Source organism: Aphelocoma coerulescens, chromosome 2, assembly GCF_041296385.1.
Source record: "Aphelocoma coerulescens isolate FSJ_1873_10779 chromosome 2, UR_Acoe_1.0, whole genome shotgun sequence".
In the NCBI taxonomy this organism is placed as follows: Eukaryota; Metazoa; Chordata; class Aves; order Passeriformes; family Corvidae; genus Aphelocoma; species Aphelocoma coerulescens.
In genome coordinates, this window is record NC_091015.1 from 82,048,990 (window position 1) to 82,071,345 (window position 22,356).

General features: G+C 38.9%; 1 protein-coding gene across 2 annotated transcripts in view; it reads left to right on the forward strand.

Moving 5' to 3' along the window:
- Nucleotides 1-22,356, forward strand: part of PIGN (phosphatidylinositol glycan anchor biosynthesis class N) — a 101,086-nt gene that overhangs the window by 24,074 nt on the left and 54,656 nt on the right. For both annotated transcript variants that reach the window (XM_069008292.1, XM_069008294.1), the window contains exons 6-12: nt 5,650-5,774; nt 7,010-7,140; nt 10,890-11,006; nt 14,950-14,990; nt 16,511-16,570; nt 17,643-17,735; nt 19,604-19,659. In XM_069008292.1, the coding sequence (XP_068864393.1) occupies nt 5,650-5,774; nt 7,010-7,140; nt 10,890-11,006; nt 14,950-14,990; nt 16,511-16,570; nt 17,643-17,735; nt 19,604-19,659 (623 nt within the window). The remainder of the gene's footprint in view (nt 1-5,649; nt 5,775-7,009; nt 7,141-10,889; nt 11,007-14,949; nt 14,991-16,510; nt 16,571-17,642; nt 17,736-19,603; nt 19,660-22,356) is intronic.

A 22,356-nucleotide genomic window follows, 5' to 3' on the forward strand; every position in this document is an offset into this window, starting at 1 on the left:
AATATTATTTACTTTTTTTGTCAAGCTTGTACCCTGACTATAATAGTTCAGTGTGGCTTTTCTTGATAGATATAGCTGGCTCCTAATTTTCCACTGTGGTTCACACTATGCTGCGGCTGCCAGAGGAGTCACAGTTTGTTTTGGGGGACGAGGTAGGATATGGAGACAGGGTAGGCCCTAGAGCTGTAGAATTTGTTGATGTGGTTCTGTGCTCAGCTGACTTGGGTCAGTGCTGGCTCATGACTGTTGTTTTCTGTGACACTGTCACCATAAGTGTTAATAGTCCAAGGCACGTGATTTCTGATTATTTATTAATTCCTACATTTATGTTATTCCATGCTGCCTCACTTATTCTGGGTTAAGAAATGCTGGTAGTGGGCATTGGTGTATATAAATATCTGTATCACTGAAGCAATTGAGTTACTTTCTGGATCTCATAACAATGTTAATGGAGTTTAAGACTTAAAACATTTTCCACAAGGTCTCTGGGCTGTATGCATTAGTATAGCTAACCAGCATAAATGAAATCAAAAAAGAAAACAAAGTAAATCAATAAACCAAATCATCATCTATTTAGGAAGTGAAGGGTGGTTCTGCTTTAAACAGTGACATAGGGTGCAAAAGTTCATTATAGTTTGCTAATTTTCAAAGGAAGTGATTTTCTGAGTTTGCAAGTGAAAGGTGTTTTTTTCTAAGTGCCATCCTCTCCCTGAATGTGCACTTGTGCCATGTTGTGTGTTGTAATGCATATGAATAATACAAATCAAATTAGGCTGTCAGTTACACTTGAATAGCTGTTGTCATGAAGTTGCACCCTGCTGTCATTTGGAGCTGCACAAGTATGTGAGGGTGGTACTACCTTTCTTTTGCTTCAGAACACCTAATGGCATTTATCCTTTCAAGCTATAATGATATGTTTAAAATACATGTCATTACTGATTACTTTTTCCTTGGAGCCAGCACCATTATTTTTAAGACTTACTTTGCCCATCTAAAATTCCATACTGTGAATGGATAGGACTTGATTGACTGGCATAAGCCACACATTCCATTAACCATCTCTTCAACTACACATCAGCAATTGCTTCAGGAGTGCGAAACTTGAGGCTTATTGAAACCGAGGTCACTCTGTTATTATAGCTTGAACAACTTTCAGCTATGCTAGTGAGATTATATATAAGTAGGAATGGCAGTATGCTGGAATCTAAATTTTGCTTTGCCTACTCTTTTTTTTCCTCCTTTGTGTTTTATCTCGAGTATTTAACAATATATTGTTTAACTCATATGGTGGCCAACGTGGTCCCTGGATTTCTGCCTCTTTAGGAAGCAAAAGACACCAAATGTACTTCCTCTCTGCTGTGTAATCTGCAGGTCCCAAGCATCGTGAGGGTCACTTGTACCTTCCTCTGCCCCAAAAAACAATGGGGAAAAAATGAAGAATGGCTAATTCATGTTTGGGCTGCTAGTGCTGGCACTCTTTTTTGTGTGAATTGTTTGTTCTCTTTAAAAATGCCAACTACTGGTAAATTTTTCAGGAGATGGGAAACTCTGACTATTTTTTATTTGTATCTTTGCTTAAATCATGAGTAGAAGAAAAATGATAGCTCTTGATAGTTCAAGACAAACACTTGATAGTTCTTGTCATGTCTTCTTGTGATACAAGGTGATCCTAACCCTTTCTAGGGACAGAAAATATACCATAGACTAGGCTGTGTGGATTTTTTATCTTCAGCAGCATGAAAACTCAGCAATTTTAATGTGCAGTAATAACTTGGGAGTGGTTTGGAGTTCCACATGGGCATGGAATTGATTGACTGGGATTTTTTTTTTGTTTGTTTTTGGGTTGTTTGGGGGGTTTTTTGGTATGTTTGTTGGGTTTTTCTAAGAAGCATTTAAAATTATTAAGGAATGGAGTTTAATCTACTGTGATGTGGCTCAGTGATTCTCAGTTAAATAACCTTTACCTAAATCATAGTTAGAGTCTGTGCTAAGAAACTTAGGAGCAAAATACTGGGAGTCTAGCTTAACTAATGGGAAAAAAAAAAAAGTTTTCTTGATGCATTTCTGATTTTTAAAAATATTAGTGGAAAATAGTTTTGGAAGATTCAACTCATTTTTCTTTCGGTAAAAAGTTTAAAACTCCAGGAATTCAGTCTTGCAGATGAGTTCCAGTAATGGCCTAACCACAATTTATTATGATCAAAGGGTAGAATATGCTCAAAATGTTCAGTTAATGTCTTCTCACTGAAAGGAACATGTAGATGCAGATGGCCAAAAATTGTGGGGTTTTTTTCCTTTATTCTTTTCTCATTTTGAACACAGTATTCCACTCTTCCTTTGTCCCCTTTCTGCTGGAAAAAGGCCATCCAAGCCTTCAGACTGTCCCTTCTGTGCAGGGTAGTGGACAGAGTCCAGAACTGAATTATGTTAAACTTTGAAGCTCTGCAGACAGTGCTGTGACCGGATGTTGGCATTTGTGCCAGTGGATTTCAATACAGATAGCTCCGCTCTCATTAACAGTACAATGGTTGTATGATTTCTTTTAAATGTGTTGGTGTCTTGTGCATGATCATGCTCAATGGATCTAAACCTGCCACATATGTTTGTTCTACCTTTGTACTTTGTTTTACATCTGAAAACGGGCGTAACTATTACAACTCTCCCATCAGCACAAATCAATGTGCACAGCTTTAAGCAGCCAATTAAATTAAGTTGTCCTAGATTAAGGAGCTTTGTGAAAGGAAAAAGTTTGTTTGGTCTCTCTAGTACATGCAGTCAGCAACAGTTTATCAGCTCTACTAAAGAATCACGCTTCCATGGAAGACTCTGAGGGAACAGAAGGTTCCCAACTACTTAGATGTTTAACATTTTAAAGTTCATGTTTTGTTCAGACATCTGTAAATCATTTTTTAGACCTTCTAAGTAGTCTTTATTTTTTCTTTGCTTTCTCCCATCTGAGGAGGGAGATGATTAGATCAAGATTTCACATAGTCATAACTAAAATTCTGTTGTAGTAGTTTAATTAGTATTACATTATAATTAAGTTCACAGCTTGCTGTAAATGTTTTAATGTGGAACTTACTGTTCATCTCATCAACCTGCATATCAGTTACAACCAGTGCATTATTTTGTTGTTAGTTGCCAGAAAATCAAACAAAAGTTGCCAGAGTCGTTTAAAAAGAAGTTTGGAAGGCAGCTGTAGGGGTCTTTGAGTCCAGCTCTCTGCATGAAGGAGGTTCAGTTAGAGCAACATGCTCAGGCCTTGCCCAGTCAAGATTTGAGCATCTACAGACAAACCTTTTAAGCAGCTGTTCCAATATCTGGTTATAGTTATGGTTTACCAAATAATTTTTAAAAGTCTCTTTGTCTTACTGCAATTTTCCACATTCCAAATTGTGAGTTTCCCCTTGTCTCATCTCTGAGGCCCTCTGATCAGTCTGGCTCCATCAGAGGATTGAGGCTCCCTTCACCCTCATGGTAGATGGTTGTATGCAACAATGGGACCTCTCCTTAGCTGCTTTTCCTTGAGACTGGAAAAAGTGAGTGCTCTCAGCCTCTTAGTTCTTTACTGCTGTCTCTGAAACTTCTTGGTGAGATTCAGCTTACATATACAGTGGAGGTAATGTTACTGAATAGAGGAAATAAAAAGGAAGCAAAAATAAAAAAGAATGAGACAGGAAGATATAGTTTAAATATAGTGATGGGTTGGAAACTAGTGTTGAGTAGAGGTAGGACTCAAGTTTTGTGAACACTGAGTACCAAAAAGAAGTGGCCTTTATCAGGAGATACAAGGATAGTTCTGGACAAACAGTTTAGCAATGTCCAGAGGAAGGTGAAGTGCTTTTTGCCCTTAGTGTGTTTGGTATCCTGCTTGCCAACTCACCACCTTTATCAGCCATCACTCCTTGTGATGAGCTTCCTGTTGTTTTTTTGTGATTTTTTTTAAGTTTTATGGGATAAAGTTTACTGTTTGCTCTGGGAAAAGACATTGCATCTTAGGTTGCACTCATCTTCCTTTAATCATCTTGTTTGTAATTGGCCAGAATTTGGGCAAACTCTTACGACTGCTGCTGCTCTGGCTTATGAGGTGGCTGGGACTGGGAAAGTGGGATGCTTTTGGTATGTTGTAGGGACTTGTCTGGTGGGAGAAGAGAAGCTTAGGCCTTGCCTTCTTCTGAATGGTTTCTTTTGCTTAATCTTTCTGTGATAGAAAAATGTGTGCCTTCTAATATTGATCTACAGTTTAGGATTTAATTTTGGGAGTTTCCTGTTTTTCTGTTTTGATATACTTTGTTTTGATTTCCTTTTATTTAATTAAAATTAAGGAAACAGAGTTTTATTGTATCCTGCAAATAACTGGTGTGGTCTGGAAAGCTTCTTCAGTCTGTGGTCAAATACGTGCAGGTGGACGGATCTCTGTGGGAAATGAAAATCTCCTTAAAAATAATTATATTGCTATTTAATGTAATTGGATTTTGTTCTTGTATCTTTATTTAAAATATCTCTGGACTTTGGTCATGATTTTGTTTAGACAAGAGCTGAAGCTGAGAGCATGCAAATATTAGTCCATGCGGCTTGTGTGTACTCAGGGAGTTAGAAAAGTGGAATTGCACACTGCCATGGTTTCCTGGCACAGCACACTGTGATATCCTCATTGCCACTTTGGTCTTCCTCTGGGTACAGTGACTTTTGTTTACACAAGGTATGAGCTTTAGATTTTAAGAGCTCCATCATTATCACAGCTGTGTGGTGGACTGCCCTGTCCTTTGGTGGCAGAAATGGTTCCCTGCCTCTACCAGCATTTTCCCTGGACTCTTGCATGAAGTTCAAAGACACTCCCACTTGCGTTAGTGTACTGAAAGGTTCTCCTGATGCTCTTTGAACTAAAACCCTACCCAACTTTGTTTCCTTGGGCAGTGCTGTTACTAAGGAGCTGATGCTGGAATAGCTGTCTGCCTGCATTTTGCATTGCTATAATGTGGCTGGTCTAACACAGAATAGCCATGTCAAGACTCATTCAATCTGAGGGGAAAATCCTCCCATGGCATCTGCCTCAGGGATGCTTAAGTAGGCCATGTGCAAGGCAGTATGTGTTCTGTAGTTTATGTATTTGCAAAGCATGTCATGCTTTGTTCTGTTTTAATTTAGTTTCTGAAAACAAGTTGTAGCTCAGTATCTCAGTCCTGCAGAACCTGCTTCCAAAGCAAGTGTATTTGAGACCTTTGCTTCCAGTTTAAATTCAGTAAATCGGTAGAAATATAGAGCCATAAATGGTACTCAGGAATGGTTCACCAATTTGTTTATACAGGAGCAAAGAAGGGATGATGTATTTCTTCCTATGCAAACTCAGAAAAACCCTGTACAAAACCAAAACAAACCAACAGATAAAAGCCCAAGAAAAAAAGCCCCGCAAACAACAGAAGAACACCTCAACTTAAATGTTGTCTTAGATAAGCTGAAAATTTGGACGACCATACTGATAGTAGTTGTCCTCCAAGCAGTAAATTGGGAAGTCATTATTTTTTGTCTTTTTAAACTCTAATAACTACTAGTATTTTGACATGGAAGCAGCAGTGTTTTAGTTTTTATAAGCTGCCTATCTTCTTTCATTTTACTCAGATTAATATATTAATGACTTATTCCATACAGAGCTTCTTTAATTCTTCCAGAAGTAATCAAACATTGTTCTCTGCACTGAATGAAGAGAAAGTGGTTCTGTTCCTGCATTTGCTAGGCATAGACACCAATGGACATGCTCATCGGCCAAACTCAAGGTAATTGAGATACTAAGCATATCTTTCTTACTAGTTTTAAATGTGTATAGTAACTTTTTTAACAGTGAAATTTATCAAGCCAGAAATACAACTTGTAGTGTTGGGAGTCATATATGTCACCATGATTATCTACATTCTGAACTTTTGGGGTTATTTTATTTTTTAAGGTCCCATCTGCAGAAATGACAGATTTTTGCTCTGTACAGTATATATAACAGCCTGGTTATATTCCTGTACTCAAGTCTGATTTTTAGCGGATTGTCTTAGTTACAGCCAACACATAATCTAAAGGCTATGTAGGAAATGCAGTTTTAAACATAAAATGGATAGAGTTTTCACATACCCCATTGCTGAAGTGGTATTGTTGAGTTTATAGACAGCAGTAAGCTCAGCAATAATGGCTGCAAATTCTGGCGTTATGTTTTGGCTTTCCTTATTACACTTGAACAAAGAGAAGGGTTTCAATTAACAGCTCTGATCACCAGTCCATCTTAAAGCGCGTTATTTGAGAACTTCCTTTTCATTTCTTCACATCCTGCTTTGCAGGATTTTACATCTTTCTCTTGATGCCTGCATACTTTTAAAATTCTCTGATTTCCTACATCGTTCTGAAGTTCATACTTGCTGTATGTCTAATGATCATTTATTATGATTGTTTTGAAGACAGAGTTTTAAAATTGACTTTAGCAACAGATAGGAAATTAGTTGTCTGAAAGTTAATCATGGTCATTTTTTCTAAAAATAAACAAATTTTTTATTTAGCCTCTATTCCGCAAAACTAGGGTCTGACCTGATCTATTAATCATCTCAAAACACTGACTGCCTGGTGAGATCTTTCTTTGCTATTTAGTTACCAGTGTAAAGCAATTTTTGCAACTTACCTTTTAAGGTGTTTGAGTTTTCCAGAATTCCTTAGTTTTGGCATTCTGCTTAACTTGCCTGACAGCTGTGAGTAGTAAAATTATAGTCTTATGTCAAGGATAGGTCAGATTTGAAATACAAATGTTTGAAACTGTGGTTTCAGTAATCTGCAGACTGTGCTGCAATGATTTAATATCTCAGTAAGACTTAAAGCAGGAAAGATTTTACATCTAGGAAGCCTTTTTTTAGCTTGATATTCATTTGAGTTTAAAGCTGTCTGTACTCGAAGGACTGGGCTTTATGATCATGGATAACTTGCTTTATACCAAATGTGAGAGCCACCTTGAATGTAACATTTTTTCCTATTTTTCAAGGGAATACCAGGAGAATATTAAACAAGTTGATGAGGGTGTGAAAGAAATTGCTTCATTGATTGACGATTTCTATGGAAATGATGGAAAGACTGCATTTATTTTAACTTCTGACCATGGAATGACAGACTGGGGTGAGTCTTTTTAAGTGTTGAGTCCGTTGAGTTTATGGGCATCTGCTGTATGATTAGAAAGCTGTCCCATGAGAAGCTTTGGAACCCTTGCTTTGATTTAGTAACCTAAGTGTTGCTTGTATATGAAAATCTATGCAAATTGCTGTGACAGCTGCATTCGATCTCTGGACAGAAAAAAGACACTGAGGTAAAGCTTTACTTCCTCAGTGACTGCTGGTAGGGATAGAAAGATCTCTGTAGAAAACCACCTCAAGCAGGAGGAGATGGTGTTATTTGGCTGCCAGCAGCAAATTTGGTCTTGTTCCATCTCCTCTGGGAGATACAGTTCTCACTTTGGTTCTCTAAAGCACCTGGAAAATGTGGGAAATCTGTTCAGGAGCTGGTGAAAAACTTTACAGGGAGAGGTTGTGGTGGGGGTGGAGAATCGTTTTGCTTATTTTGGCCTTCTAAGCACAGCAGAAAGGATGGGACTGCTGTGTTATCTTTCTGGAGGAGACTGCTGCTGGAGACAGGTGGAGGAGCTGAGAGTACAGAGAGGAGAGTGAGGCAGGGGCCAACTGTGCTGATACCCACAGAGGGCACTTGGGAAGGGCATGGCCACAGTGGCCAAATGCTTTGAGGGCAGATGAGAAGAGTTTACAGTGGTAAACTCATTTAGACATTTTTTCCCTAGTTCTTTCTGATTTTTTCAAGAATCTTAAGAACATTCCTGTCCTTGTGTGCAGCCAGTGAAAGTGATAAATCTCTTTTCCAATGCTGTGTGTTTGCAGCTACTAACTATGATACCTTTGAACCAAGGCTGCTTCAGGCATGGTTGTGGCAAAACAACAGTCAGCATCTTACTCTGTGTGTGAAATTCTGAAGTTTTTCAATTGAAGGGATGCAGACTTTTTCTGTCATCAGAGATGACAAAAATATTTGTATATTTATTCAAAACCAGCCTAATTACCATCTGCTCATTTGCAGAATAGTCCACTTTGAATATTATTTACTGTTGAGCTGACTTCCACTTGCAATAAAATTTTAATTCTGCTATACTTTTTTGTATATTTCAAGAAATTATTTCGTAGTTTTTTTATAGGGAAGGGGGGTGTGTATATATATTTTTATATATATGATCATAGGGATCTTAGGAGGTCCAACCACCTGCTCAAGGCAGGATTAGCTTTGGAGTCAGACACAGATGCTAGGGCCTTTAAAACCAAAGGGATGGAGCCAACCCTTTTGGGCAGCCTGCTCTGCTGCTTGCCTGCCCTCATGGGGGCGGAAGGGTTTTCTTTATCTGCAGTCTGAATTTCCTTTGTTTCAAATTATGTCTGTCATCCTCCCACCTTGCACCACAGTGACCCCCTGGCTCCATCCCCTCTCAAACCCCCTCACAGTGGGGTACAGGTAGGATGCTCTGGTATGTCCTCCCCGAAGCTATTTCTTCTCCAGGCTGAACAAGTCCCAGTCTCTCAGCTGCTTCTCACAGGGCGAGTGCTCCTCACTGAGACCATTCCAGATGATGGGTGTCTTTCCAGTACCAGAGGAGCCCAAAACTGGATCCAGTGTCTAGAGGATGTCTCACAGGCACTAACTAGAGGAGGATAATCCCTTCCCTGTACCATGCTTCTGTTAACACTGCCTGGAATGTTTTGGCCTTCCTCACTTCCAGAGTGAGCTGCAGGAGTGTTCTCGTTATGTACTGGATCCTTTGAAGAGGGAATAAAAGGTGATAGGAGTAACTTCTTCAGGCTTTGAGAACCACTGGTCTGTCACAGTTTTCTGTCACCTCTTTCTGTCTTGAAGGAAAATCTTGATCTTTTGCCAGAAGTGTTAATAACTTTGAAGTTGACTTTAGTGAATCCAAGAGCAAACCCAGAGGTACTGCTCAGGCCCATTGTGAGCTATCTGAAGGATAGTTCAAGAGCTTTAATTTGAGCTGGTTGGTAGTATCAGCCCCTGCTTCCGCCTTTCAGTGGTTATTTGCAGATGGGATGTACACCAGCTTTAAAACAAATTAAACACTGGAAGGACGGGGGGACCAATTAGGGAAAAGAATATGATGTGCATTAGACATGATCAAAGACATTGTGGTTGCTGGCAAAAGCCAATGAAATCACTTACTTTCTCAGTCTGACCCCATGATTTTGCCTTAAACTGTTGTCAGATGGAATTGCTGACCATCAACACAGGGTGTTCCACACCCATCTTCACCTTGGCCTCTTCTTCCTGCTGCCATCCTGGCACAAGTACAACTCTGTGGTATGCTGGACCATGGAACAGAGAGCTAAACAACAGCACCTTTTTTCCCCCTTTTCCCTGAAAAGGTCTGTTTGGAGGGTGCTGGGAAATGGATCTGGAACTGACCCAGCTGAAAAGAATTATTTTTCTTCCCTTCTTTTTATTCAGATCAGTCTGAAACCTGGTTCTGTATAACAGGGAGGGAGTGGATACAGCTGCCTCTCTCAGCTGTATCTGCCTTAAAGTGTTCATAGAGGCAGAATCTCAGTGAAATGCTGATGGAGCTGGTGGCTTGGCTAAAATGTAAACTCACCAAAATATCACTTTCCTCCTGCAGTAGTAAGAATATAACTGATATAAGAAATAATCCCTGCTCCCTGGAAGATGGAGGAAGTGCTCTCTCCCTAAGCTTTTTTCCTCAAGTTCTGCAAAGAAGAGCAGTTGTTGCTGTGTTCTGAGCCCAGAGAGTGCCCACCCAGGAACATCAGAAATCTAATTCCCAGACCAGTGTGTTCTTAAGCTTTGGGCTGTTTCAAGTAAACAAAGTTGGCTCCTCAGCTCTGCCACAGTGATTGTTTTAAGGATAGAATTGGGTATGAAATTGGGAATAGCCTTGAGGCTATACAGCAGTGTGCTTTCTCTGTCCTTTGTATTCATTAAAATATATATTTATAGACAGGGAAGAGCATGTGGCTATGCAAATACAAGGAAGATGTGTAATCTTGTAGACCATGCCGTGACCCACATAGGGCTTGTATAACAAAGTCCTTCCCTTTGAGGCTGGATTATCTCCCTATTCTTGTACCTCACCCACTGGGTTCAATGACCATCATTTCTTTCAAGCTTGTGAGGCTCCTGCTTTAGTACAACTGCTGCTGAGATGTCAGAGTTTTCAACCTTCCTGCTTTTGGTGGCCGATATGTTAATCTGGAGGGAATCGATTTCCCCAGGGAAGAAAGTAATGTTTTATCAATTTTTAAGGAATGTGCTACTAGACTTTAAAACTTTAAAAATGAGCTTCTATCACTGTGGAAAGGATGACAGTTGCAATGCATATTGCTTCCTGGTTTTGAAGTGGAAGTCTAATGGTTATTCAGAGATCAGTTCTGTATATTTTTTTCACATGTGCCTAATTCTACTGAAATTAACCATTCCTGGTTTCACTGAGATGCTCAGGATAAGCACATGCACATGTTTTGAGCAGGTAAGTCTTCTATACGTTGAGGCTTTCAAAATATTATGGCTTTAGTTTCTGTATGTTAAATATTTGGGGTTTTAATATAAAAAGTTCTATTTTTACAGTCTTAACTGATTTCCAAACTTAAAACTTGGAATTTAGCCTTTATTGTTATTGACATAAAAATCAACTATGAAGGAAGCTGGAATAGATTGTCTGTAACAGGCTTTTGGTATGTCTGTAACAAGACTTAGTACATGTGTGCATATTTTTATTGCACGTAGGTTTTGTTTATTTTTACAACACGTCTTAAAGTTTATACTTTTTTTTGTTTGGTGTGTCTTAGGATCCCATGGAGCTGGTCATCCCTCAGAAACTTTAACACCACTGATTGTTTGGGGTGCTGGGGTAAATTATCCACAGCAAGTTACATCCCAGTTCTTTGAAGACAATTTTTTGAAAGGTAGGTAAAATATAAAGCTTAAGTGAAAGATTCTGGTGGAAACAGATGTTTTTAACTGTCACACCTGTTGATCTTCACTAACTTCTATTCCATTTTAGTAAGTATGATTTGCTTTGTGTGGTGTGTAAAGAAAAGGTGGTAGGGTATGCCTAAGGAAGCTACTGCAAAATTGGGTAGATAACATCAGTCAGTTTTCTTTTCTAATCATAGAATTGAAAACTTTCTCTCTTTGTTGACAGGAGGCTATTCATGCTTCTAAAACTTAGTTCCAGAGGAGACTTAATTTTTAGGAAGACTCCCAGAGGTGGAAAACTATTTGTACAGAAAACATGATAAGTTGACAAGTTCAAAGCCTCCTTTCTAGCTTCACAGTACAACCCTGTGGACTTTCCAGGGGCTCACTTGTCTCATTTGCATCCTTGTAGCTGCTGTGGAAATATAAACAGCTTTTCTCAATGAAAAACTCTGACTCTTCACTGTTGTTTTTCCCTTTTGTAATTTATTTAAGAGTAAGCTTTTTTAAAAAAGAATAAAATTTTATTATTTCACATACATAATGTAATAAACACTGTCTTACTGAAATGTCAGTGGGGTTAGAGAATCATGAGTAATTAAATTGTTCAAGCTGTTCCTCTTTCATGTGCCCCATTCTTGTAGCCTGCTGTGTTTCTTAAGATGTCTTGAGTCTCGGATTGTTGCTCACGATCAATGAGGTAATGACTTTCTATTTTATTGGATTGTTTGTCAAGGTACATTAGAGAAAACAGGCAAAAATTACTTCAGCCCTGAGGTTTTAACTCCGCCCTGCTCTCAAGAAGGTATTTGGTAACAGATTAGGTCTTTTCAGATATAGACTGTGCCAACATTTCACTCTTTGCGCCTAACTGCTGCTACAAAACTATGACATATGTGATAAAATTGAAAATGAGTTGTAGAAAAAACCCAGAAAACAGAATAAAACAAATTATCTTGGTGTCTGTGGTGGCTGATCTGCTAGACTTTTAAAGACACTTGATGTGTAAGGGTTGATCTGTAATCGCTGAATTTTACATCTGTCAGTTTCCTTGATTCTCAGCGTCTTTAGTACAAACCTCAGGATTTGACTTCAAGTCATGATGCAAATGTTGTGAGAGATTTCAAAAAAGATGAGTATTGAGCTAACTCCCAGGTGCACAATAAGGAAAGCTATTTTGCCCTCATCTGTTAGGCAATGTGTATTTTCTTAAAGGAGGACATTTGACCGCACCCTGCTGTGCCTGCTTCATATTTTCCTTCTGATGGTTAAAAAAATCAGCAAACCAAATAACCACAGAAAAAACCAAGCACACCAAAGCAAACACCAGAAACTACTCCATTCATTTTGGACTTGCTTTGCGTCTGTCAAGCACATTGTTGCTTTGTTTAGACACTAACTTTACAGATTCTTAATTGCCAAGGATCATCTCTTTTGGAGATTTGAGTCTCTCTGAGTATCTTGGGAGTTTGAATTTCTATTTGAGTAATAAGTATCTTCTTAAAAAGTGACTGTTCTCTCTCTGGTGGTGCATCAGAAGGTTTAACCTTCTAGTAGGTTACATAGCTTAGAAGTAAAGAGAAAATTATTGAAGTGGAACTTGGCACTTGCACAGGTCAATACATTTCAGCTACTCCATTGTTACAATCCCAGATATTTTCATAAAGTTAACATATAAAAGAAAAGCTGTTCAAAAGAGTTCTCTTGAAATGTTCTTTGAATATGTCCTTCCTGCTCCATACAACTGCAGCTGTGACTGTGTACAGGGGAAGAGGGCGTTTTCAAGACTGCTGTGTCACTGATGTATGCAGGTGTCGGGCTTAACATTTCTAGTTGCATGCACCAATGTTCAAGTTCTTTCATCTATTGACAATCCTTTTTAACCTCTCTGAGTTAAGTGTTTATGGAAATATCGACAGAATGTTTCTAATGCTGACAAGCTTCTTATGCTCTGTTCAGTGCAAGCAGGCTGTAGGCAGCTCAGTGAATTGTCTTTCTTCTCATTATTGCCATCGACGGTTCATACCTCCAAAGGCAATGCCAACAGGCAGGACTTAGCTTGTCCAGTTTGTCACAGAGAAATTAATGTTCTCCTTGGATGGCCAGAAGGGCACAGAGTCTGCTCTGGGATGACAGCCTTCTCATCAGTTTCTTCACCTGTGCTCTGCTTTCCCTCAGGCCTGGTCATGCAATCCTCTTGGAAAGATTTTGTTATGGCAGCCTTGTGTCCTGGGGGCAATGTATTATTACCCATTTGGCTACTGGTTTGACCCTTCATCAGAAAGAGAATACAGAACAGCTCTCTGGCTCCTCATGGGCTGATGGTTGGCCCCAGGGTGCAAGCCCAGAGGAGCTTGTGAGTGAAGGCACAGCCTCCCGCAGCATCAGAATGTGTGATGACACCTATACACAAGCCTGTTTTGTAGAGGGCTCAGCCTGCTTTGCCATAGCTGAGGGAGCTCAGTGTACCCTCCACTGGTTTTGCTTCTGTGAGGTTTTATGTGAGATTTTCTTTGGTTCATGTAGCCTCATCCTCAGCCTCTTTTTGAACTGGGACTTCCCTGCTGTTTCGCTGGACTGTTTGCATCTGACAGCCCAGCAGGCTGCAGTAAAAGCAGGGCAGGATAAAGGCAAAAAAAACCCCTATCAAGTGGGCAGAAAACTGCTGAACACTACAGGAAACCTAGATAGTGAGCTGGAATCATGAGGGCAGCACATACCAAGCCAAGGCACCTCACTCCTGGGAGTACAGCCCGGACTGGCCAGTCTGCAGGTGTGTCCCAGTCCTCAGGAGTTCCTGGGCTTAGTGTCCTGTGGCTCCTGGTCCAAAGCAGATGTCTTCAGCTCTGCATTTTGGAATATCTGAGTAGGGCATATGGAGATGAAAAAACTTCTCACAAATCAAGATGTTTTCTCTAGCAGACCTAGTTTCTTCCTACCTTAGGTGCATTGTGTGCATTGCATACACAGTTTTCCAGTGTTTTTCTTTGGAAAATTGTACTTAAAAGGAAAACAGGCAATTCCTTTATGTAATGGAAATATGGGTAAGAGTCTGTTTCTCGAAATATAAATCCATTTCCTTTTCTGGGAAGCAAAAGGAAGTAAACTTGTTCATTTTTGGTGTGAATTTAGCAGAATTCATGATTAATGCTGCTAATACTGCCCCTGTGTTGCCATGGGAACTCCCTGTAGCTGTATTGGTACTGTTAAAGTACAAATCTACTCTTCAGGGTACTTCTGGGACCAAATAACAGTGGACCTGTGCTCAGACCCTCATGCTAGCAGTGGTACGAACTAATTGCTGAAAATAAGTTTGGTGTATGCAATACTGCAAATATATGAAAGAAAAAACTAAACCTTGCTAAACTCTGTTTTTAAATAACTCTCCACCCCCAAAGAAAGCAAGAAATTTTCTCTTTATTTCTTTAGAGGCCAGCATAGAGCAGGAAAATATAATTTTCGACCAGCTTTTTGTATGATGTGCCAAAGCTTTAGGGTGTAATGTTTGTACCACACTGTACCAGTGCATTTAGGACCTTGGGTTAGCCTTTTTTACAAACTATTGAAGAGATTCTATAAGTCTCCTAAACCCGAGTTTGATTCTTTTAGTTGGCACAGGAGGTAATACATCACTGTGCTGAAAAAAATAAAAACCTTGGCCTTTCTTCAACTGATCTAGGTCACAATTGCAGGCAGCAATTTATCCTGCTGGACAAAAGAAAATGTAAACTGAAATGAATGTGTTTTGTTGTTCCTGCCTGTTGAATTCCATCTGTAACCCTTCTTGAGCTAGCATCCTAATGTAAAATCATAATTTTCATTAGTACCAACACTTTGCAGAAAATTGCAACAAGATACTAAATGTCAACTGAATAACTCCTTTCAAATCTGTGTAGATTGGCTGTTCAGGTGCTCTGTTATTTCTTGCAGAATGGAAGCTGGAGAACTTGAAGAGGATTGATGTCAATCAGGTATCAAATGTACCTAATTTAATAGTTCATAAATTTTCACCTTAAATTACGCGTTTTGTGTGATTTAAAGTAATTCACTTAATTTGAATGAATGATCACACCAATGTACCATTTCCCTAGAAACAGCAGCTGTAATAACATAATGAGGATAAGTTTAAATTCCTTGTTGACATGTGACAGCTGCACACAACTTCTTCTGAAGATGCATTATTGCCTCACTTATTTAAGTGATCCCACATGGCTGTAGGAAGAGCGCAGTGCAATATACCAGGTCCCCCAAGCTTCTGTCATTGAACCAAAACCATTTCTTGTCATCATGGTAAACTGTGGGGTTTTTTCATCTGTGATTATGGCCCAAGTATTTTGCAATTTAGACAATTAGTACGATAAAGGAAGAAAAGAAGGTGAGCAACTTATCCTTTGATCCTAAATCAGTCAAGTTTTTTTAAACCATGGTGCTTCTTACTTCCTATCATCCTACAAAACCCCATATATGAAAAACAGACTCCAAACCTACTCAAACAAGGGAAATAATGTCATTCTAGAAGGTTCAAATTGGGAATATTCTGGATCAACTGCTTTCAGCAAAGCCCTGGTACAAAACTAGAGATTAGCTTTCCTCTCAAGGTTGGCAGAAGTTATGGCAATGTTGTTTTGAGACTGTATAGAAGAGTCTTGAGTATTGCTTTGTCCTGGATAATGCTGACAAGAGAGACCTTTTGTCCTGTAGTACATGTGTGACTATGGGTAAAAATAGCAAATGAGACTTCTAATTACCATTACACTCCAAGTGTATTGTTCTCTACAAATGATGGTTTGGAGTCTGCCTGGTAGATCTGAGGCTGGTGCAGTGCCTGTGGTTTCATTGTAGTTTCTTCAGATTTATGCTGGAGAAACAAAGAATTTTGGTGCATAGTTTTATATTAAAGGAAAATATAAAACTGGTAAGAGGCAGTGTTTATTATCAGGAGTAGAAGGTAATAGTAACTTATTTAATGAAATGCCTTCGTGTAGATTAAAGGGCCTTTCCAAGGGCTGACTGGACATAAAAAAAGTGCAGAAACTCCCTCTAAAGGGGAGAAGGTGAGTAATCAGCACTGTGGAAGCATGGGATAAGGAATGTTGTGAAGAGCAGTATATCCAGTATACTGCTTAAAACTGTAAATATGAAATTAGTTCTTTTGGTCATATAAATAGTCATAAAAAGTGATATGCCTCTCTGAGTGCAGTAAAGGAAGTGCTGAATTCCTGCAAATAAATACTGGGGTGGTTATATTTGCTTTTTAAACGAAATGTATTTTTGAAGCTTGATCAGCAGTGGAACTTCACATTTTGAATCTAATCATGCAATGACCACTGGCAACTAAAAACCAAAAAAACTATAAAGGAGAGTTTTATGTTATAACTTGGCAGTATTGCATAATTATCTTTTGCAAATGCAGATATGTTAAAATTAAGCTAAATTTATTAGCTCTAGAGGCTGAAACTATGTTAACGTGGGAATACTTCTGTTTGCACAGGCTGATGTAGCACCACTGATGGCTTCCCTGATCGGTGTGCCTTTCCCCCTGAACTCTGTGGTAAGAAGCACAAATGTTTTCCTATGTTATAAAAATCTGTTCGCCATCGAGGAAGAGGTGTTGGGGACAAGACTTGAGGTGTGTGAGGGGAAAGATTACACATTTGTGGAAGTGCTATAAGGTGTGGAAACTGCTCGTAGTTTTAATTTTGTGTGTGTCTCTAGTTTAGAGTACAGACTCAAATCTTTTTATGTGTTGTATAGGGCTTTCAATTGGAAAGGCAGCTGGTCCTATTGTAATCTGCAACTTTATACTCTTGAGCTATATAAGTTTTTTGTTACTTTGTTTTTAGGGATGGTAAAAATGCAATATGGTTTGAATAGCCTGATTTTGATAGTGAAAGCTAAGCTTGTAAACAAGCTAGTTCCTGCAATTTAATGTTCAATTATTTCTTGATTAAACTAGTGTACTTTCTTCAGATGTTATCTTGTGCCACTAATTTAGTGAACAGTGAGATGGCTTTTTCTTATAATTTCTCTCATGTATTTTTACATAGCCCAAAAGTTGCCTCATAAATATCAATTGACAATTAGCATTTCATTAGTCTGCCTTCTTGCTGCTGGTTTCCCATATAAAACACCTATTTACAGCGTATTTTGCAAAGTATTTCTTCTGGAGACTCTGCCCCAGTGTCTGTCACCTTGTCCTGCACTCGTTGCTGGTTGTGTGAGGAAAGCTGCCCAGCATAGCGGGTGGAATGGAACTGCTCCCTTTCCTATCACAAGTACTGGACTGAGTCAGGCCCAGGCAAGGCTTTGTGTGGAAGATTTTTAGGGATTTCAAAAATGGCTTCTGATTAGTGGTTGAGTTTATATTATTTTATAGTATGTAGTTTAATAACAACTTTTGTTATTTATGTTTTTTGCATTCCTGTAGAAGCTGAGTTATTATAAACAATCCCAGTGATGTTGCAAAGCTGTGTAAGAAGAGTATTTTCAAAGGAGTCACATGAGTTATTTCAGCAGTAATTTGAAGTATTCTTACTGCTCATTTGGCCAGCAATTCAGTTAAGAGAAATTCCTGTTATTTCATTTAATTTTTTTTACTTATTATGTGTATTTTTCTTCCTCAGGGAACTCTGCCTTTGGAGTATCTGAACAGTAGTGCTCATTTCAAAGCAGAGAGCATGTTCACCAACGCTGTTCAGATTCTTGAACAATTTAAGGTATTAAACATATGGTAAAAAACCCCAACTTACCTGAATAATAGTTGTTGCTATATGTAAAATAATTATATGACATATCCTATACATAGTGTGCTAAATTGAAAGGATTAAAATTGAATGCACATTCATTTAATTGAATAGCTGTGAGACTTATCTGAAGAAGCTTGAAAGACTTTAATAAACAAGTTTGGTTGCTTTTTTGTAAGGAGAATGAATGACTTTTTTCTTGATTCTTAACAAAAATGCTGATGTTTATTGGTGTTAATGTAAACCTACTTGCAGTATGTAGGTAGAATCTGAATGCTGGTACTGGAGAAGGGAAATAATGCCTTTGCAATGGGGGCTGGGAGACAAGGCTTTAAATCAGGGTCAGTACACAAACAGATCACAAAGGTAATAGGCTCCTGTGCATTAAAGAAATTAAATTAGTGGTGTAATTAACTTTTAGCTAATGCTGTTATATCTGTTGTTTTGCTTTGCAAGTGTTCATCTCTGGCTTCTTTGTCTTGATTCATTTAATATTGGAAATTACGTTATGAGAACACGAGTGGTCCAAACAAAAAAGGTTCTATTTCACTATGCAGTGGAGTAAGAAACTGTCCAAAATCCCCAAATCCCAGTTTTGGCAAGGCATAGAAATGCTCTGAGGGAAAACCATCCTCCACAGATAGAAGCTGAGCCATGAAAGAACTGTTATGTGGTCTGGAAATCCATGTCATGATAGTGAAACAATGAACTAGCATGAGATGACATGAGGAGATCAGCACCTTCAGCATCTTCTGTCCCTTTGTGAATGCCAGGTACACAAAGGTGTGGATACCAGGGTGGCAGTGTCAGCAGCAGACTCATTTTCAAAAATAGAGTGGAAAAGCTGGCATGTAACAGGGAAAGTGACTGGTGGGGTTGGACATGAAGTTTGAAGCACGCTGATATTGCCTCTGCAGTTGGAAGACCTCTGCTTTAAGAATTAAGGATGTGACTCAGATCTTTTTCACTTGAATTGGTATCTTTGAGATTATTTTAAAAAGAAGTAGTTCTGCTTCTCCTTTGAGCTTACTTGTATTCGTGTTCTGTAGTGCTGGATTATCTTTGTTGTTGTTGTTGTTGGCTTCTTTCTAGCGTTGTATTGAATGATCCTGTCTGAATTTCCTTTGTGTTTCTCTGCTGAAGCAGAAGTAGTGCACTGGCTTAGACGTGCCAAGTGGATTTTTTACTTTCCCTGTGATGGACTGACCTGACCACAGTTTGTGCTCCCTGGAGATGATGTTGCCTTGGATGGATAGGATGAAATGTGTAGGTTGCTGCTTCCAGCTGTCAGGTTTTACAAGTAGTGTACTTAGGAAGCTCCTGGCTGCATATTATGCCAGCAGTCAGACTTGAGTCAGGCAGCTGCAGGAGACCTTAAAGATGTTTTGGAGGACCTTGGACAAAGTGGCTCTGATGTCATCAAAACCTTCTATTTTTGTCCATGTGCAGGTTAATTGATTTAACAGCATTGCTTTGGTGGTGTTTGCTGCAGTGTACTGTTCTGGTCTGGCATAAATGGCGCTGGTTTCATTGAGGAAGGTTGTCACTGAAGCCTGATAGCACTTCTAGCCATATCTTCCTTTTATCCTGCAAACTGTAGAAGTCCTGAGAAAATCAGTGGCTGGAGCATGGTTTATTTTATTTACTGTAGAGCAGGTCTGAGTTTCCAGGAACTCAGAGGAGTTGCACGTACTGGAGTATAACACCCACTTTCATGGACAGTATATTGACACTGTTATTTCATTCCTTTTCCAAAGTCTTAGAAATCATCTGTGATTTTTTGTAGTGATTTTTAATGTTGTTGCAACTTGCATGTAATTATTTAATGCTCTTTTATGCAGGTTAAGATGAGTCAGAAAAAGAAAACCACATTGTCATTTCTGTTCACACCATTCAAGTAAGTGTCTGTAAAAACTATGATTATTTTACCTGGTTGTTTGTCTTACCGCTTACTTCGGTATTTCAGTGAGCTGCAGCAACACATTCAGTCTCTTAAGTCTTTTTTTAGGTGACAGTGTTTATCTGACTATGGAACTTTGCACTAGAACTCTATGCAATTAACTACTTCTTCTCACCAGAACTTTAAAATAGATTTAATTTTAAAAAAATCTATTCCTTACATTTAATTTGCCATTAAGGATTATTTGTCTCAACTTTTTTTGACAGTATAGTGATATAGATTGCACAGTAATTTTCACTGATTTTTTTTTCCTATGGTTTTTTCAGCATTCTTTGGGAGATACAAATCCCTAGAGGGTCAGCAAATGCAATCTGTTCTAGTTAGTATATATTGAACTAAGGATTGTTTCTTCTGTGATTTAAATTCAAATGCAGAATAAATAAAGTACACTGCGTCCAGAAAAGAACCTTACAATGTTAAGAATTTGTGTTGCCTAGTCTTAGTGTTTCCAGGGCTGTGAAGGAGTTTTTGCAGTGATTTGTGTATCTGGGAACTCTGTTCTAGTGTATGGAACAATCACTGCCCCCCCTCACCCTTCTGTCTTATCTAATTAAAGGTGCTTTTTCCTTTTCCCTTCTTCTGTAAAGGTTTTTAAAAGCTTTGCCATGGGTGTGCGTGATAGTGTTCAGTTCTGCTCTCAGTTTGTGGAGTGCTCCAAAAATGCCTTGTCACAGGAGCAGCTGTTTTCCTTTGGGAAATAGAGCTGATGTTAATTAAGATCTTTAAATCATAGCAGCAGTAAAAAGTACTCAAGTCGCTTCCTGAGAAGTATGGTTATTGTTAAAGATGATTGCTGTCTGTCTGAACAGACATTTACTGTGTTATTTTATGCCTCTAGCTCCTTCAAAGGGAAAGGTTCGAGACAGTCTGTGAGACTCAAGTTAATCTTGGGCACATAATGAATCTTTTAGAACAAATTCTGAATGAGAATGACAGTTGCATTATCAAAGATTTTACTGATCTGTATGAAATAAAATGCTCTTATGGAAAGGATGGCCAGTCCTCTTTGATAAATGACTATTAGTTTGATTTCACAGCTCTTTAAAGATTACCTTTCCTTGAGAAATAATACTGATTCGATAAAATAGGATGTGCTTTTCTTAATGCTATATTTATCTTTAAAGGAACTAAGTATTACCAATTGCTTTATGGATTGGTGTCTTTCCTGTTTTATGATATGTTGGATTGTTTTAAGTGGAAATGCCAGAAACATTTATCACTTTGAAAACGCAACTAAAATCTGGTATAAACATATTGTTACTTTCGTATGGTCCACTGCAAAAATAAGTTTATTTTCTTCAGATACTCTTCAATTTTTTCTGAATCAAAATTTGGATTAATAGTTCTTCCAGGAAAGGTTTTTATTTGAGACCAAAATCATTCCTTGGATCTGTAAATGTCATGGATGGAGTGATGCACCTCGCTCATCAGAGAGAAGTAATAACACATTCATTGATATAAACCAGCTATTTCACCATGTTTGACAGTAAATGCGACAGTGGTTAACAAGATTTAGTGGCAAGGTACACTTGATTATTTACTGCATAGAGGATGGGTCAGAAAAAGCTGTCATGGAGACTCTCCTGTTGAGTTGTGAGGTTCAGAAAAGACCCCGTTACATTCTAACCTCCTTCTCAGAGGGAGTTTAGGTGCAGCTGGGTCCTGACTTAGTCCCAGATTTGGTCAATGGTTTGTGTCTAAAGGATTATACATGCACAAACAAACCATTGTGTTAGTTAGCAAAGATTGCAAGTTTGGCATGCTATTAATCACTTGCCAAGGGTCTCTTGTGGCAAGGAATCTGTCAGCCTTGAGGAGCTGCCAGTGGGGGTGGGGGAGGCAGGGAATCCACTACCACAGTGAATTACTTTACAGGACCTACCTGTGCTTACATGTTGTGGGGATGAAAACTTTCTTTGTTGCTTCAAGATGATGCTGTTTATTCATTCTAGGAAAGCAGAAAGACTCATACCATGGATGGTCACACATTAATGCAAATATTCACCCACAGTGTGCTGGGATGGGGGTAGTTTGGCCAGATTCTCATTAGTCTTCACAGCTTTTCTTGACTTTTAAAACTTGGCTCATGTCTGGGAAGCTACCAAAAGGTCTTGTCCAACCTGTTACTAACAGTTGGGGTGAAGTGGTTGAACACAAACTTACTTTTAAGCAGATGAGTAACTTCTTAGTGCTCCAACTTGCAGGAACCGAAGGAAGACCTGAGGTAGTATTAGGCATGACCTGTCTATAGACCCATCCCTCCATCCCCTCCTTCACATTCAGATGACTGAATGTGTGTGCAGTGAACACAAGCCTAAACTTCAGCTGCAGGTGCATGATCTGATGTATTAGTGTAAGGCAAACCACATCTGTTCTTCAAACAAATTATGCTTGAATCTGAATGAGATAGAGAGGGAAAGGCATGTATCCCCTTCTGCTGTCTTTGCTGAGATGCTTTTTTGGTGGTAGATAAAATGGTGTAGAAGGGTATGGTTACTTTTTCAGGAGAAGTTAAAAATGCAGAGGTGTGGGGATAACCTACCTCCTGTCCCAAGCAAGAGAAGTCTTGGTATGCTGTGCTACATTTCAGAGTAATTGGTAACGTGTGGAGGTTGTGTTTCTGCATAGCTGTAT